We start from the raw sequence: 18930 nt of genomic DNA on the forward strand, positions 1-18930 counted from the left end.
CAATCTTCCCTGAAGCATTTGGAAAAACACTTAGTCTTGGAGGTGGTTACCGATTAATTCTCTTTGTCGGTGGGATAAGGAATGATATGAGGTAGTGCTGAGAAAAGAAAATGGGTAAATCTGCATTTATAGTGATGACAAACCGAAAGAAATTTTGCCTTAGTTGTATAAACAGCACAGTGTAATAATCTGCACCTAAACCCCCACTTTAAAAACAAAAATCATGTGTCAAAATGACTTGTAGTTTGTGCAGCAATAGAGAAAAGTATCTTCTAGAACTCAAGTTTTCTTCACACACACACACCCTTTGTAAATAACTTTTCCAATAAGCCTGGAAATAAGAGACTTAAGCAGAAAATGAAATGGTAGAAAGAATAATAAGAATAATAAAAAAAAGAAAGTGCTGTCTTATTGGGTCATTTATCATTGTAACAGTAGTGCAGACTATTACGGAGGGGAGGAGGGAAAACGCCACGCAGTAGTCTGTGCTCGTAGCAGCAAAGCTTTCTTTTATGACATTGTATTGGTTTACTTTGATGTGTTTTCATTTTAGAGAGGGGCAACAGAAAGGTGTTTTTAATCTCTCTGTATTTCCGTGAAAATGATGGATGACCTCTCTGTCTATATACAGAGAAGATCTTTGACTTGCTGTTCCACAGGAGGAAATTTTTAGGCTGAAAATGTTTGACTGGACTTCATAAGATGGATAAGAACATGGTTACACACCAGAGAATACAAGGAGTACATGTGGTTTTGAGGGGAAACTAACTTCATGCTTTTTTTTTTCTTTTTCTTTTTTAAATGAAGTTGGATCTCTAGCTAATTGTGAAACCATATAGGAAACATTTGGTCCTTGCATTATGATGGATTATTAGCTTCCTAACTAATTTTAGATAGTCAGGAGCATTTATTTGCTCTATAAATTGCAGAAAATGTCTGCTCTGGTATTTAAAGCTATAGCAAAAACTACAGCATAATGAAAAGGTGTAATTAAAATCTGGTAAAAATCTTACTTTAAAACTTATTTCTAAACAAGTCCATCGATAGATAAATTTCCAATGGTTTTCTCTGCCATTGACTTGAAAGAGATTAGTTTTCTCTGTATTAATTCTATTCTGCCCCTTTGGAATTGCAGTACAATAGTTGATCGCTCACTGTATATAGATTGATCATGTTTAACATATGTTATTCTGTCTTTTGACTGTTTAAGTTAGGTCATCTGTACTGATAGGAGCAATTGTTTCACAACAGAATAAAAACTCTTAACTGCATGGTGGCCTGAAAAATTCAGATGTACAGAAGTACTGGAATCCTTTGATTACAGTAAGTCGAACCGGTTAAGCTGCCACTCTTTCATTCCTGAGCCTGCTGTGAGCTCGTTTGTGGTGGCTAGTAAATCGGAGAGTCTTTGTGTTTTAATGGACGCACAAGGTATATAGTTCCCACTTTACACCTGCTAGCAGTTTCTAAGAAAAAGAAACTCCTCTCTGCAGCGTTTAGTGAATGAAGGGTTGCAGGCGACCAGTGCCAGCTGCTCATAGGCAGTAATACTCTACCGGTACGTGGTCTGTCTGGATGCGTTTTAGCGGTGTGGCTAACTGGTTTTTCATAAACAACTGAAGCACCCAGAGTTCGATCAATTCTTGTTGAGTTTAATCCTGACTTCTTTGTAATTTACAGTGAAAGTCATAATGAATGGCAGGTCGGTCTCATTTTCCTGTAAAAGTTACCCCAAGTCCCCTGTGGTCCCTCAGAGTAAAAGGATGAATGTTTGACGCTTGGAGTATGCTTGAAAAGTTAAGGCGGAAGGGGCATCCGTGAGGCTTTGGCTCTGTGTTCAGGCAGGATTTGAGTGACGTTGTCGTGAGCGTGCAATGCTTCCCGATTCTCACAAGTTTAATGTATGCAGTTCTGATTGGACACTTTTACCTATGCTGAGTAAAAAGGAAGGCTGTGGCTTGTGGCCTCATATATTTCCTCCTGGTTTGGAAAGTAGGCATCCTTTCTGGCCATGTTTGTGTGCGCCCTACAGATCCCGCGGGTTTCATCTTTCTTTACAGCACAGTCTGGACCAGCCCCATGAGCGCTGCAGGTACAGAGCCCTCACTGAAACCGGCAGGAATGCCATGAACCAGATGGCTTAAGAAGTTTGAACTAATGTCAATACTCTGTTGCCAAAAATACAAATTCAGCTTGTCCTGTGCAGGCACCTCTGATTTATTCAGGCTTTACCCGATCAGTGCTTCTTCTCCTGGAATACTAAATACCCAAAAGAAATCCTGGTATATCTTATTTGAGCAAGTTTGACATGGTCTTAGTTATAGGGAAAAGGCTATTTACAGCTGTCTTATTTTCACAGTTATCACTTTATTGTAGGAATGTATGTTGAAATTATTTATGTGTACTTGTCAATGTAAAGTGTGTGTGATTTATGTGTATTCCTTTACGTTGTCCTACCAACCATTTTTTCACCTATTTCTGAAAACCTATATTAAAACCAACCAGCTGTTGGCAGACAACAGTCTGTTAATGCTTCCTGCAGCATCTTACTCTTCAATTAATAAGTTTGCTCTAAAACACTTAGTTACTGCTTATTGGAAAACTAAATTGAACTGTTATCACCCAACGACTGTCCAGCTCTATCACTTAACATACTGAACACGATGAAAATACATACCTAATAATGTCTGCTGATGGGTTTTCCATTTTTGGTTTGTGTGCTATGGTTACATGGTCGAATGAATATTTGGTTAGGTTTGCAAATTCTTTTCCTCCTACAACAGAGTACAAGGTGCTGAAATGATTTGTGGTCTTCAATATGAAATGTGTATTTGCTTTGCATATCACCATTTGCCTACTAAGTATAAGTTGGGTGTGGTTTTTTTTTTCTTTTTAAAGGTACATTTGACCACAATTTATACTATATTAAAAGGAATTAATCTTACCAGTAGGGCAGTTCAAGTATAACTAGAAAGGCAGCTTAGTACAGCTGTGGAAAGTGGGATCTGAGCATTTGAGTTATATGAATGAATTATAGACTACGCTCCTTTATAGGCTGTTTCTTGCTGTTAATTTACCCAGTAGACCTCTTCGGTGCAGTTTTAGCCTATTACAGACATACTTTTATGAATTTCCATAAGCTTGATGATTCCACATTTAACCTCTTGATTCATTCACACAGGTTGTTCTTACGCCTCATATCGTTACATCTCTCACTCGCATTTTAGGTTGAGATTTTCCTGCACTGAAGCCCAAAAGTGTTTTCATTATGAGGACAAAAAGCTATAACCGTTCATCTGCGCTAGTGAATGTCAATAAGGGCAGTTCATTTTGGCTTTTGTGACTATTTTCCCCAAGTCTTAATGTTCGACTACCACTAATTCTGTATGGAACTTTAGGAAATAAAAACATCTTTATCTTTATGAACATTTTAAAAACTTAAATCAATAACTGACGGAGCAAATGAGGATTATGTGTGAATGGCTGAGAGGCATATTTGCTTTAAATAAGTATGTAACACAGTGCTCATAAAAAAAAAAAAATGGTTGATTATTCACCTGTGATGTGTTTTTATTCTAAGAATCAATAATCTTGAAAATGAGGGGAGAAAATGAAGGTGAGCTGGGGGCCTCTCTTTAGAAATTTGGGTTTTATTTAACCAATTTTGGTTGAAAATATTTTAATTAATAAGCTTGCATGAGTCTTCGAGAACTTTCTAAAGCTACAATTAAGTGTATAGCAGATGGTCTCTGTTCAGGAGCAATTAAAACTAAATTTACTGACTCCTGAACTGTGGATGACTTAACACGTACTCTTTGTTCAACATGCACATCATGTACTTCAAGAAAAAAACCGTTTAGGTGAGAATTCAGCAGTATGCTCCGTAGCTCAGCTATAACTAACAAATGAAACCCATAATTTGTTGAGAAAAGTAAAATTTGTTCATATGTGCATCTGTCCTTGTTTACAACTTCAGACTTATCCATTTCACTTCTGCTTGAAGAGGAAAAATAAAATTCCATAGGATTTGTTTTACGGCTCTGCAGTGCATGGAGAAAAATGAAATTCCTGTGGGAGGTTATGAAGTGCGTGTGTATAGCTATACATAAAGCTATATATGTATGGCTGTATAAAACATTATTATTATTATTTAGCAAGGATAGACTTAATTTCTGAGAGCTTATTATTTTAAGAATCAAGGGTTTGAGGGGGTTGGCAGATGGTATGATGTTTACTCTGCTTATTTTTATATAATGTGCTTGAACCTTTGGGTAACTGGGAAATAAAGTTGAAATTGTCTTTTAAAATTGTCTTTCTTAGGTTGGAACAAGATATTAAAAAGTTAAAGGCTGACCTGCAAGCAAGCAGGCAGATCGAACAGGAGCTACGTAGTCAGATCAGTTCTCTGACTAACACAGAGCGGGGAATTCGATCTGAAATTGGACAGCTCCGGCAAGAAAATGAACTGCTTCAGAACAAGTATGTGTTTCTACACAACTGTGTAAATTAGTTGCTGATGACTGTAGTCTGGTAAAGGGGAAGTATTATGCCAAGACTCTACAAAATTTGAGGCACTTGTCTGCAAATCCAGCAAGACTCTTTTGGGACCGTTGACAGCACTTTATTTTTAGTAAGTAAAATCGTCCATTAAATCCCATACTTGTTACCTTCCAGATTACACAATGCTGTACAAATGAAACAAAAAGACAAACAAATGATCAGCCAGTTGGAGAAGAAACTAAAGGCAGAGCAGGAGGCACGAGCCTTTGTAGAAAAACAATTAATGGAAGAAAAGAAAAGAAAGAAGTTGGAAGAAGCAACTGCTGCACGTGCTGTCGCATTTGCTGCTGCTACAAGGTACTTTGTTCTACCCCAGAAGCAAGCTCAGCTCCAGAAAATTGTTGAAATGTAGCTGTTGCTACTGAAATGTGTTTTGGGGGGATTGGGGGAGGCACTTTTCACCCTTCTGTACATAAAGGAGTAGTCTGTATTTGATTTTTTAAAAAAAGCTTTATTTGTGTTAAGAGGTTTATTTGTCTTAAGGCAGTGGGAGGACTGGGAGACCTTCTTCCATGAAGATGAGTCTCAGTACTCACATACATTACGTTTACAGGACGTAAAGGATGAATAGGCTCTAAATTATCTGCTGTACCTCGGTTGTGCTAACAGAGAGATGTTGTACCCTGCATGGGTCAGCCTGCTTTAAAAAAAGGAACATCGCCTTTCATGTGGGGACTGTGAATCAAGGATTCGTGCAATGACGTCGGCCAAAATACTGTCTTGATCTTGCATCTTGAAAATATTCTACTCTAGCCAATGACTACCAGTGCTCAGCACAGTGGTGTTTCAGTAGTAACATAGGTGTATAGGTGGGAAGTTTTTCAAGATGAAAGCGTGGCACAGGTGTGGATGACTTCAATCTGCAGTGCTCCAAATGTCTAAAAAGAATTATTTCTGCTTTTCTGTTCTCCATATTTCATAAATATTCCAAATTTCCTAATACTTGAGGCATAACATTGAGTAACTTTTTGCAGCTTTTTGCTTTGTTGCCATAAAAGAAATTCTCTTGCTGAAAAGAACAAAGTTAGCTTCCTCTTTTTATGCTTCAATATTTATATTAATTTTCATGTTCTAAACAGTTCAGGAATGACAGCCTCATTCTTATTTCATCTTCTTCTCTTTTAATGTTTTTTCTGCAGAGGAGAATGTACTGAAACTTTACGAAATCGTATCCGAGAGCTGGAGACAGAGTGCAAGAAGCTAACAATTGACATAAAGCTGAAAGAAGATCAGATACGAGAACTAGAAATGAAAGTTCAGGTAATGAGAAAGGACCAGGGGCTTAGATCAACATCACAATGAGTGCTTTCAGCCCTCTGAAATTGGTGGATCTACATAAAAGGCAATCAACACCTTCAAGAATTACGCTCTTCAGATGTCTGTCTTGCATGTCTTGCATCAGGCTTTGTAAGAACGTGTGTATGAGAAAGGTTAATAGTCTCAGCTCCATATCACTCAATTGTTTAAATTATTAGAATTTTTTTCCCCGAACCAATGGTCTGGGTAGGCTGAGAATATAATCCCCTCAACAACATTTTTTTTTTTTCTAATGTGAGGAGTTTGTTGCCAGTCTGTATCATTATAAATTTCACTGCTAGCAAGTAAGATTGCTTACTCAATGCAGTCTTAATCACTGGCCAGACATTTTTTTTTTTTTGGTGAAGGTGCTTGAATGTTGAAAGTACATTGTGGTAGACTTGTAGCAGACGTTGTCTGGCATGTTAGAGTTTAAGAGCTCAAATGTGGGAGTTGAAGTTGACCTTACTCTTTTAAAATGTCTGTTCCTAAAGATGTACTTGGACTGTCAACTGACAATTTGCATGAATATGTATTTTTGATGTCTTGTGGTTTTTGGTTTTTTTTTTTAGACACTTCAAACTCCACCTGGTGTTATTGTGAACTTGTTTCCAAAAAACATAGGCAGCCTTGTTGTTCCTGTTTTACCAAACCCTTGCAAACAAGTGTGGTTTATCCATGGAGAATATGAGCGTGGTTTTCAAATAATTAAAACCAGCTATAATCAAGCTTTTTAATTTTATTACCATCTTCCAAGTGTTAGAGAAGCTTTTTGTTACAGGCGTTAATATTTCCCCTGTTGTATTATTGTTTCTTCATTGAAAAGTATAGAACTTTTTTTTGTGTATAGTATTTCTTTTTTTCTTAGTCAAAATGTTAATGCATACTTCCCAGCCACAAGGTGCCTGTCTCTTATGTGCAGAATACTTGCTCCCTCCTTTTCTCTTTTCTAAATTTCTGGGTTTGCAGTACAGTTAGGTTCAATGTGGGAAGTATTCCGAGATAAAGAAATCCCTCTCATCAGCCAATTGAAATAGCTTAAAAAGCTTATTTAGTATCACTTTAAGCGGTCTAGCAAGAGATCAGTCCCCATTCCAGCCATTTTGCTTGTGGGAAGTGTTTTCATATTCCGCAGCTCGGCTAAGAGTACTGTGCAGCTGCTTAGCTGGCGCTTGGAAGTGCTGAGGAGGATTTCTGGGTGGAGGGTCTCGATACAGATGATAGAGGGCTGAGAAGCAGAGTAAATGGTACTTGATCACCACACTGTAATTATGCATTGTACCATATGGCTTTAATCACTTGTATGATGTTCATGTATAATTACTGGAGGTAATATTACGGTGTCCTTAATTAACCATCATTTTAATTTTACAGTATTAATACCAGGCCCAGTGGTGTGCTGTGGGGAAGAGAAAGACTTCTCAGTGTATCTCATGTGTAAAGTCGATGAGAGTAACATTTGTCCTAATTACTCCTACAGGAGCTGCGGAAGTACAAGGAAAATGAGAAGGATACGGAGGTGTTAATGTCAGCACTTTCAGCCATGCAGGATAAAACACAGCACTTAGAGAACAGCCTGAGTGCAGAGACAAGAATCAAGCTGGATCTGTTCTCTGCATTAGGAGATGCAAAACGGCAGCTTGAGATTGCCCAAGGTAATACGGGAGAGTTTAATTCAACACGTAGCACTGACTGAAATAGTGAAAATATGACAGAGAGATTATCCTACCTTTTTGTTTAGGGGTGGGCTACAGTCCCCATGCAGCGTTTCAGCTTTCGGTGGGTTTTTGTCTTTTACAGCTTTGTGAATGTGAGCCTAAGCAGTCCAGCTGACCTAATCTCCCCAAGCTATTAAACTGAAGACAATAAACGTCAAGATGGGCGTTTAAGTTAATTTATGATGATTTTCTACATTTTTATAAACCATTACCTTAAAGCTGGAGAACTTCTTTTAAAGAGCTAGAAGATAAAATAATAGTTGCCATGTATTAAGCCCCTGTCCTTGAATCCTAATAATATTTTGATACCCCTGAAGTAAATACAACCTAAATGTGTGTGTGTGGGAAATAACCCAACCTGTTTTAAACTTCACGCTGGTGAGGTAAGCGTGGACCCTGGTGTCCGTGCTGGGCTGGTGTTGCAGCCACCAGAGGGAGCACGAAGCCAGTATAAAACCCTGCCCAGACTGTAAAACCCTGCCCAGACTGTCTGTCCTTTGTTCAGCTGTGCAAACCATGAAGCAAAATTAAACAACCTTTTGATTTAGGACCCGTTTAATTTCCTTGCAGAAGTTTGCTTGGTTGCAGGAAAATTTGATTAGAGTGAGAACTTTTTTTGTTTCGTTTCATCGGTGTCTCTCTTTACGTAGCTTCCTAAATTGCTGTAGTGACGTTGTGATTGTGCATAAAGGGGGTTTAGAAAAATGGTGAGAATAGGACAGTTTTGAAAATAAATAACCCATTTGATAAGCAAACACTTGTGCTCCTGTGAGGTGCTTGTGAAATGTGAACGGAAAAGTACAGAAAAAAGTGGAGCCATAGAAATAATCTTTTGGTATGGTGCAGCTGTGAATCCAAACAATGCAAAATCTAATGGAAGTGCTGTGTCTAGTTGTGTTACATGGTAACTAGAGGTAATTAAACGCAGTTCCTCAAGACAAACCAGGAGTTAATGCGAGTTGTGCTTTTACTGATGTCGTGTTAGAGCGCTGAATGTCTTCTGGGTGTTTCGCTTCAACAGCTCTTATCATTGAACAGGTGGTGGAGGGTGAAAACATGCTGCTGGTTCTAAGTGATGTTATTTGCTGTTTTCAGGGCAAATCATTCAAAAAGATCAGGAAATCAAGGACCTAAAACAGAAGATTGCAGAAGTTATGGCAGTAATGCCCAGCATAACATACACTGCAGCCACCAGCACTCTGAGTCCTGTTTCCCCACATTACTCTTCCAAATTTGTGGAGACCAGCCCTTCTGGACTTGATCCCAATGCCTCTGTTTATCAGCCCTTGAAGAAGTGAATGCCAATTTTCTTTTTGCCCAGTAATTTTGTCATGCTGAAGGCATCACACAGGAGTGTCTCTTGCAGTCAAGATGAAATTGTATTGTGTGAGACTGTATTCGTTGTCATTTAAAACAGGATAAAAGAACATCTGGATTGACTAGAACTGCCCATCAGTTTTTCTTGTAAATTTTTAGAAAACCTCACAGAACTTTGCAATTTATTTTCCTTGGCCAATGCATTAAAAACAGTTCTTGGTTTTCAAGTAGCCAATTTTGCCTTTTTATGTACTCTTGCATGGTTTCCTCTTGAAAAATACAGGGCTTTGCTTGATTTTGAACCCTTTCTTCTTTTTTTTTTTTTAATAATCAAGTTGAATTTGCAGATTCATTCAGAAATAGTGAGGAAAAACTTTTAGTTTTTACAGTGAAAGGGTTAAATAATCTAACAAAGCTTTGATTTATAGATGTATTAAATACAAATATGTGATGTTGCAGAAGATAATTTGATTACCCCTCAAAGGACCAAACAAATTTCAGGGGCGTTGTTTAAGGGAAAGAATAAGAGAATAGATGATGATGTGACGGTGGTTGTTGTGTGAAATATTTATATTCCCATTGGTGTTTTTAGTCATTGAGAATTGCTAACAGTCTTGTTCACAGTGCCTTGGGAAAAGACATTTCAAGAGGAAACTTGATAGTTTAAACTATTTTTTCCCCCTTCACTGTCATCTAGCTTATATATCAAGCTCATTACAGAGTCTACTGCAAATTGTACATGGTAATTTGGATGTTCATTATAAACCAAGGTTACATCTTCTGTTTCTTTTGATATAAACTCAGCAGTGTTCTGTAACTTGCCTTGATTATACTGCATCGTGGAAGGCACAATATTAATACAGGAAGCGTTATTGTGAAGGCGGAACTGTGCAATGTACTGTATACAAGAGACTGTAAAGCTGGCTAATAAAAGCTGCAGTTCTGGGTTTTTTTATTTTATTCAACTGTGATTTACACTTTATATCACCTTGTGTTTGACAATTTAAATGGAGCTGAATATTTTTCAGCTGTTGTGCCAAGGAGTTTTTAAGGAGTTTTAAAGGAAACTCATAAATTGCACAAAGGTTTAAGTTAAAATGTATATTATACATTGATAGAAAGTGTTTGCACTGGCAACTTCTGAAGTGTTTCAGATTTTTTGAGGGTGGGGATTGGAGGGGTGGGAAGCAAAATTACATTGGAAACCGGCAGAATTACAAACCCAACATTATGATTTTGCAAACATGCAGTGGACTCTGGAAGGACAAAGTTCTTCTTAAAAGAAAATAATTTTTTTTTAAAAAGTTTCATGTTAATTGGCATGTATGCCTCATTAAAAAAACCAATGAAGTAGGACACGCAAGTCGATAGAAGTATTAAAGTTTTATCATTTTAATCACAGATATTCTTTTGGGATAAAACTTCTAGCTTTAGCCAGGTGTGCATGTTGCTGTCATTTGCATTTTTGAATCATCTTGTATAATTGTCACCATAAAAGTGTTACTCAGAAATGTCATAGGTTTTTCATCTTTGTGCAAAACATGAAATATTGTCACTGACTTTTTGTGTTGAGGTTCCCCCGTTTTGCTGCCTACTTTGGCACAATTTTCGTTCAATACTTGGTCTTGGCTGCATTCTTTTTTTCTGTGGGGTTTACAAAGAATAAACGTTTTCTTGCAGATAAAAAAAAATAATTTTTTTTTTGCCTTTTTAACTGACCTGATTTAGCCCGGTATAAAGAATACATTTTGCTTAAGGAGCACTCTGTTATTCCAGGTAAGTCTTCTCTTTTGCAACAGAGCTTCACTTCTGTGAAACAGAAGGAAGAACAGATTTTTTTTTTTTTATTCAATGTATAAACTTAGCAAGTTACCCTGTCTGTGGGCTCTGGGGGGAAAAAAAAAAGGTAAATTTCTTTAGAATTGCAAAAGTATGTCCAAGTTTAGCTTTTGTTCCTTTCCTGCCATTCTCCTTACTGCAAAAGCAAAGCCGAGATGGATGATTTGGAGGTTTAAGCATTGTCTTTGTCTAGACAAAAAGAAAGAACAACTCGTCCCTGGTTTCCAGTGTATCTGCTTAATTCTCTTAGCAGCCACAGTTCCTGTTGTAACTTTTTTTTATTGGGAATCCTGCAGTTGTATTCAGGGTAGAGGAGCTCTCTGGCAGCTCTGCTTTGGCTCCTGCTGTAGCTGGTCCTGACATGGGTGTTCTTCTCTGACTGCATTAGGCCTCCAGGTAAAATTTTTCAGGTACCAAGAAATTCTAACCTCAACTATTCTGTGATTCTGCTGCAAGCACTGCCAGAACCGCGCGGTTCCCTGAGGACACATTCACTTTTTTTTTTTCTTCTTCTCAAACCACCACCAGTCTGACATACACATAGTTCATTTCCTAATCAAAATACATTACAGATAAGTTTGCCATTCTAACAGACCACGTCGCAGTGCAGCAGAAGTTGCATTCACTAGTAGCCTCCTCGGTTCAAATGGAAATGTTCCTTTAGGAAAGGTGAAAGTATTTGCAGGCACCGGTCCGCCATGCGGGATAAGTGGAGTGAGTGGAAAGAGATAATTTAAGCACTCAAATCTTATACCAGCCAACCTCTGGATCTTTAAATATTTAAATGTCTGAAATGGAAAATATCTTAATGACTCATCATAAATTGTACTTGCAAGATTAATATATGGGGAATTTAAGAACGTAAGACTGCAGAAGGGTCACCTAGGATATTTTGGCTTTTCTACAGTCAATTCTGAAATATTACTGTGGAATAAATACTCTGGAGAGATCTGCCAAAGAAAAACTGAAATATCCAGAACTTTTTCCAGCCAGTATAAGTCTAGGAAGAAAAGGTAATGGAACAACAGGACTTCTATGTAATGGTTTTGAGCACCTCGGGGTTTATCCTCGCTAAAATTTTAAGTGGAGCGGAAAGCAGCATGTAATTTTATTTTTAATATTTAACAAAAAGCTCCTTTATTCGTAGAATCTATAACTGTGCTAAGATGAACTAGCTCCCCTTTCTTAGCATATTTCATAGTAATGGGGGAGGGAGGGCTTAAATGCATGTATTGAACTCAGTCTTGCTTCATCAAATAACTTCCAGAAAGTAAAAAAAAAAAAAATGCTGCTTTGACTGAAACGTCCTCTATGGCCAGCTGGAAATGAAGCTGGAGATACCAACTTCAGTGCCGGAAAGCAGGTGAACTTCCATCTACCTTAAAGTAGCTATTTCCTCGGAAGTGTTTAAGCAGAACAAACTTGTTGTTTGTTTTTCCTTTTTCTTTCTTAATAGTTAAATCAGATTTGGAAGTTGTTCGCTTACCCCAGCGTTGCCTTAAGCGCGCTGGAATTGCGCACTAGAGTAACCGGCTCCCAGACGGTTTCTCAGACCAAAAGAAACGTGCCTTTTGGTATTTCCTGATCCTGCCGTTACTGTGTCCAGGAGCTGGCTGCTCCGAATGCGTTGTTATTGATGACATTTGTATGCAAGAGGGGGATTTTTTTTTTGCACTTCGAAATAAAAATTGGACTCCTTCCAATAGCATTTGATAGAAAACACTCTATTAAAAAGTTTAACCCTTTTCCTTTACCAATAGTGCCTGCTATTGAGAATAAGACTGTTCCCAAGATTAGCATCTGCGAGCGGAAAGAGAGTCTAACCCGAAGTCTGCATTTGAGCTCGTCCAAACAGGTCTGTGTACTACTGGCACTGAGCACCACTGTAGTGCAGCAACTTGATCATCTGCAGCAGTAAGTTGCTGCGGTTTTGGGGGTTTTGGTTTTGTTTTTCTTTAAACTTACAAGTTTTAGTCATAAGCTCAATGGCTATTAAATACTCACGTAGGAGTTAGCGTGCAGTGGGGGATGTGTTTACTACTGGGCACTTCCTTTTCTTGTATTGCAATGTGGAAGTCAAGGTCAGAAATAGACCTTCAGCAAGTTAATACGTAATTGATTATAAAAATGAAATCAGATGCCACAGTACCTTAATTGAATCAGCTTCTATGATGCACTAAAATAATACACAACCATTTGACTAAAGCATTTCTAACAAGGGAGAATAGGCAGAAAAAAGGGCAAGAATCCATTTCAATCAAGTTCAAATGTAAGTGGCTCATTTACCTATAATTTCTCTGAGTGGTAATTATGCTGTTCTAGAGCATGTTGTCAGGTTCAGAAAATATTGGGGTTTACTGCTTACAATGAAAATTTTTAAACTATATGTCTTACATAATTAACAAGAAATTATTTCCCATCAAAATTTAGCTGTTATGAACAATAACGGTTTGATTATAATAAAATAATAGTGGCAGTTAGTGAAAGTGTAGCCTGCTCTCTTTACGTTTCTGGAAACGCTCCAGGAGTAGTACAGTTTTGGTGGGGAAATGCAGCTTTTTCTTGCCCTACCCCAAAGCATTAGCTTAACAATTTCCTTTTCCTAAGCAATACAGCTGTAATGCAGTATCCTGATCATAAACCAAGTGTCGGCTTCAGGTGAATTTTCTTATCCTTTGCTTTCAAGCCATTCCATTCAAAGTCTGATTGAAACACTCCTTATGCAAAATGCATGACAAGCATTTTAAAGACAATTTAAGACGGTGCTAAAACCAAGGGATTCTTACAAGATTGAAATAACTGGCATTTTACAATCTTTATCTCCGTAATTGCTCACTTAATCTGATCTGTTTCCTCATGCGTTTGCCACGATATCCTAACTTTCATTAACCTTGACTAAACAATTTGGTCTCTTGATGATCTCTTTAAGCAGTCTGGGTTTTTGTAACCTCTTCAGGTGTATTGTCACTTAAAACCATCTGTTTATCTGTAATTTTTTTTAACTAGGCTTAGTTTTCGGGTTTTTTCTTAGACCTCTCTATGAATTAACTGCCATATAGAATAATTGCAAGCAATTTTGATCGTGAGAAGATTTATGCTTCATCTGCTTTTAGTCCCATGTATCAAAAAGCAAACCGAAGCGATTATATAGGGTGCATCCATTACCCATGGGAATGCATTTCTGTCTGCAAGGCCCCTGGGGCTCTTTGGAGGGCAGCAGGGCCCCGCATCTGTAAAGAAACCGAATCATACGCCATCCTTAGAGACTTAAGTTTTAAAATATTGAACTGTTTTGATGGGGGAAAAAGATTAGAAGTGAAGTAGTCTTTTATTGGTGATTAGCTTGAAGCAAAAAAAAAAAAAATCCAAATACCCCTAAATCCCAAGTAAATTTGGATCTGAAACTCAATGTTGTGGTTCATAGCAGTTTTCAGTGAAAATATTTGAGATCTGGAGGGCCCGAAGAGAACATGTCTTGGAGTTTTCTGAAAGTGAGACCTTACTGAAAGGAAAAGTACTTTGTGTCCTCTCCAGAACAGCCACGAGAGGGCCCAGGATGCCCGGAGTGAGCCTGGCCCTGCCTAGAGAGCAAATCGTGACCATTAGTCACCAACATACTGGAAAAAATTCCATTTCTTTTTAAACAGACATCTGAATGTTATTTCGTAGTCTTTCCGTTATGTGAAAGAATAGGATATTCATCTTGGGAAGCCCAGAGAGCTCAGAAATACATGGATTTGTGTGATAATAAAAGTATAATCAATATGCAGACATTTTCTCTGTGTGAGACTATATAGAGATTCAAAGAAAGGGAAGAAAGAAGGCTTTGCTTTATTCTCCATATCCAGAAGCCTTTCTGTTGCAGAAACTGAAGCAATATAGATCCTTGGTTGAAGTTTGACACAAATACAGGAAATTTTCCACAGCGTACTCGCCTATAGTTTTTCACCCGTCTTCTGTCCGTGCTGATGGTTCTTACCTGCTGAACTGCCTTTACTGGGCGCCTGCCTGCTTGAGCTGCAGCTTGCCTCGGGAACACTAATGTTACAGCTTAAATACCTTTTCAAAGATCCATGGCTATTCGTGATATCCTACAAGCCATTATGTCTTTGCTATCCAAAAGCATAGAATTGTCACCTCCCGTAAAAGAAAGGTATTATTTAGAAATGCAGGTGAAAAACATTTAGTCCTGGGCCAAAGTCTAGTTTATGATCCAGTATCTGGCTTCTTAGGGCTAAAAACAAGTTGCTGAAACTCTCCTCTATTTGCAAAGGGGTACAGCATGTATCTTGACTGGTGCGGGGGAGCTGGTTTAGATTTCTGTTGAGCATAATTCTTCTCACTAAAGTTCAGTAGATCAGAAAGATGCCCAGCATCAAAAGTCACTACATTAAAAATACTCCATGTTTACAAATACTCTTTTTTAACCTTAGACAAATTAACACTTTATACCAAGTTTTAACATGGGGCAGGGAGAAACCACACCAGTGCTGTAAGATGTCCTGTTACCAGCCTGTTGTTGTGGAGTTGACCTTCATTAGCTCATTCCTTTGGCTTCCTCAGCTAAATGCAATTCTCCACGCCGGCTCCTTTAAACTCTGTGCTGTGTCTCACTGTCTGGTGTGTACAGCGCGCATCGCCACGCAGCTGTACAGCAGGACTGAGCGGGCCGGCGGGTGGGAAGCTATTCTTTTAAGAAGATGAGGAGGATTATGGAATGAATTTGCTTTCCCCTTTTTTCCCCCTCCCCCTTCCATTTAGTTATTTTTAAACTCCTTTTTCATTACTTATATTAGTAATCTATAAGCAGCGCTTACAAGTCTGGACCGAACTCGGAGCATTTGCGCCTTGTGTTACATGCATAGAGACAACGAGGGGGCTTTTTGCCCTGAAGTGCTCAGAGCCTGAGTGGACTTGCAGGAGAAGAGGGAGAAATCAATCAAACAAGAAGCACAGCGGCGTCCCCGTTTTACAACTTGGCTAGCGAGGTGCTGGGTTTGCTTCCCCTCCTCCACCGCCTCAAAGACCGCTCTGCTGGGGCCAGGTTTGCAGAGGAGTTCAGTGAACGTTCTGGTGCCCAGACAGAAGCTGAGCTCTTTGCAAAACTCATCTTGCCGTGTGAATTTCGGCAGGTTCAAGGCCTTGGCTGAGCTGGCAACTTGAATAAGACCTAGCAATTCAGGCTTAAACTGCTGCTACATCTAAAGATTCATGTCCGCTGCTCCAAGGAGTCAGTATATCAATGCGAGTGCAGGGTATAAAAATGGACCTGCCCTTTCATAATGGCATTTTTACATCTCATTAGCACAACTTTCCAAACCTACTTGCAGCAAAGTGAGACCTTAAGGCTCTTTCCATCAGTGGACAGCTGGCTTACCAGGTACAAATGATCCTTTTAATGTTTTGCAGGGACACGTTTTTTCCATATGCCTGTTTGAATTTGCTGAATTTTGTTGAGTATCATTCATCTGTGTTTTGTCATTGCATTAAAAAAAAACTCTATACATTACAGATAATCTTTTTAACATATATTTCTGAGTGCCGGTAACTGTGCCCTACAGGTGCAGATTGATAAAGCCTGATACTCTTCATTTTGTGGCTCTAATACAGAAATTTGAAAGTATATTTCCTACTCTCTTTTACGTGGTCTTCATATGGAAATATAAGTAAATGGCTGGGTGTCTGTCTGTCTACTTCAGCTTAATTTTTAAATCAGTTTGCTAATTTCAGTGAAAATGGGCAGCAAATCAGTAATGCTAAAGATACACAAGCTCCTACAACCTTTGAGAAAACAGGCAGTTGAGTAGAGGAGGGGGAGACCGTTAGCTGCTGCAGGAAGAGCTCTGCGTAGAGGTCGAGTCTTCTTAGGCTTTATAGTTAAATCAGGAGACCCATATCCACAGGACTACAGATACTGCAAGTTAGTGCACTCGTGCAACTACTTTGTGTTAAAGGCTATTTAAAACAAACCAAGTTGTACTTGTTAAAACAAAAAGGCTTGGCTGACAACGAATTAACGTTATTCCTTCTCAGACAGTAGTCTTGGCATTCGTGCTTTGCTTTTGAAGGATCTAATCTGCTCTGATTTGCTACAAAAATTTTATTTTGCATATTGGGCTTTAGAGGGTCACGGCCAATTTTGAATGATGCCAAGAAATCAGGATCATTGTAACTTTAATACCATCTTTCTCATGACGAGATTCCTGGAGGAAATCATTTAACTTTTCTCTACTTGCTTACCCATCTGTAAAATGGGATTTTTGTTTCTTGACTTCTCAGGGAAACATTTTAAAGCTCGCTCCATATTTATTGCTGCTTTAAATGTTTAGAGCATTATTAAAATATTCAGTATTTCTGAGGGGGACTTCACCGGGCTCAGACACACAGGAATGCAGAGGCTGCATGTAGTAATTTACAGGTAGGAATTTCTCTGGCAGATATTTTGTAAAATATTTGGCTTCCTCCTATGTCTTATCTTGCCCACAGCTGCAAAACTTTAGTAACAATAAAAGGAAAACTTAAATATATGCATATTTTTAACAAAAGAGTCTGATATCTTCTGGTCCCTCTCTTTTTAATTTGTTTCTGATTTACCATAGCTGAAGAAAAGAGGGAAGTGTAGTAACGCGATGGAGAACAGCAGGACTCCCCTTAGGCATTGACAGGGGAGAAGCTGGAGAAATTGAAACCATGAGTTTTACTACATATTATGGCACGAAGTAATGCATTAACAGTCTGATTCTCATGCTGTGTTTCTAAATGGCAGCAATACTTGGAAGTCAAAATGCTCCTCAAGTATTCAAACACAAAGGCAAGAGTTACTCACTGCAGAGGGAGCCTGTTCAATTATCCCACGTGTACCAAACCACTCAAAACGGAGCGTTATCTCGTGGTTCAAGCAGAGCTCTGCAAAGCCCTGAGCAAGAGTAGGTTCTGCCCCAGCCCTGTCACTGTGACTTGCTGCAAAAAGGGTGTTTTTAACTGAAAAATGGTAAGGCAGCTTCTTGCCCCGTAGAAACTGATCTGGAGAGACACAGGAGGGAGAAGGATTAAACAGGAGATTTTTCTCAGCACTTCCTCCTCATTTTTTTCAGCATTGCATGTTTAATAGTAGTTACATTAACCAACACTTATTGATTCCCCTCTGCCCTTAGCTGAGTTTGCTTTGCAATTTCTTTTGTATTTCAGTTGCGCCAGCCGTGTGCCTGCCCTGCTCTTAAATAGATGGTGATCCAAGGAAGCACATCAAGGGTAAGGAACACCACTGAGTTCTTCCCAGCTTGTGTATCTGATCTGGTTGACTCGCTAGTGAGCTTGTGAAACAGCAACTTTATTTGTTCTGTGATAGCACTTAGAAGAGCTATTGGACAGGGATTCAAAATCATCACTGGCAACTGAGCAATGTCATGCTTTGGGGTCCCTGTTGCTTTTTTTGGATCTTTAAAATTCCTGGGGCTCTCGGGACAACTGCAAAGTCCCACAAGCCAAAGCACTCGCTGAGCTGAGATACGTTGCTTGACAGGTAAAAGTTATTCCCTCCCAGCTGGGCTTTCTGTGCAGTACAGCTCTGAAGATCTCCCTCCACTCATTGCTTGGCTCTTTAGAAGAAGGTTTACCTCCTTATTCTAAAGGAGGTAATTTGCTTAGCTGGACCTCCTTCTTCATCCCCTTTGCTTTTTGCAGCCAATAAGCAGCTCACGGAGTTTCAGCCTGTTGAAAGTTTGTGGTCTTTCTTGATTGGATTTTGGATTGCATGGCTGCCAGTAATACTATTTCTCAAAGCCCAGGCTTTGAAAATTACTTAGCCTTATGTTTGGCAGTTCAGTTAATAAGTTGCGTAATTACAGTTCTAGGAGCAGATCCAGTACCTTTAGAAAGTGTAGTGGAATCTAAATACCTTCTTCCTTCTCTGCCTTGAAATGGTATTCACTTCTTTCTCCCCTAAATGGCAACAGAATTAATTTCAGAGACACCTGTTGCTTGAAGTGGAGTCAATGGATTAATAAAAGCGTTAATTATTAAAGCCTGCAAATGCTCCCTAATGATTGTTTGCTGCAAAGTTAATGTTTGATTGGAGAAGGTCATCTGCAAGTCTGAGTAGAAAACCTGTCTCTGTAATAGCAGGTGAAAGCACAATTACCTTCTTTTCATGATATGCGCTGTGGCTCTCTACTACACTCCGCCTGATCATCCTAAACAA

At 38.8% G+C, this 18930-nt stretch overlaps 1 protein-coding gene across 1 annotated transcript in view; it reads left to right on the top strand.

The window, feature by feature from the left end:
• The window catches only part of MACO1 (macoilin 1), a 31653-nt gene extending 21071 nt beyond the window's left edge, over positions 1-10582 (top strand). Inside the window, exons 7-11 of the mRNA XM_076357099.1 lie at positions 4321-4479; positions 4675-4857; positions 5700-5820; positions 7337-7511; positions 8670-10582. Coding sequence (XP_076213214.1) covers positions 4321-4479; positions 4675-4857; positions 5700-5820; positions 7337-7511; positions 8670-8872 — 841 coding nt within the window. The 3' untranslated portion in view covers positions 8873-10582. The remainder of the gene's footprint in view (positions 1-4320; positions 4480-4674; positions 4858-5699; positions 5821-7336; positions 7512-8669) is intronic.
• Positions 10583-18930: the final 8348 nt, after the last annotated feature.

Source organism: Aptenodytes patagonicus, chromosome 21 (genome assembly GCF_965638725.1).
Source record: "Aptenodytes patagonicus chromosome 21, bAptPat1.pri.cur, whole genome shotgun sequence".
In the NCBI taxonomy this organism is placed as follows: Eukaryota; Metazoa; Chordata; class Aves; order Sphenisciformes; family Spheniscidae; genus Aptenodytes; species Aptenodytes patagonicus.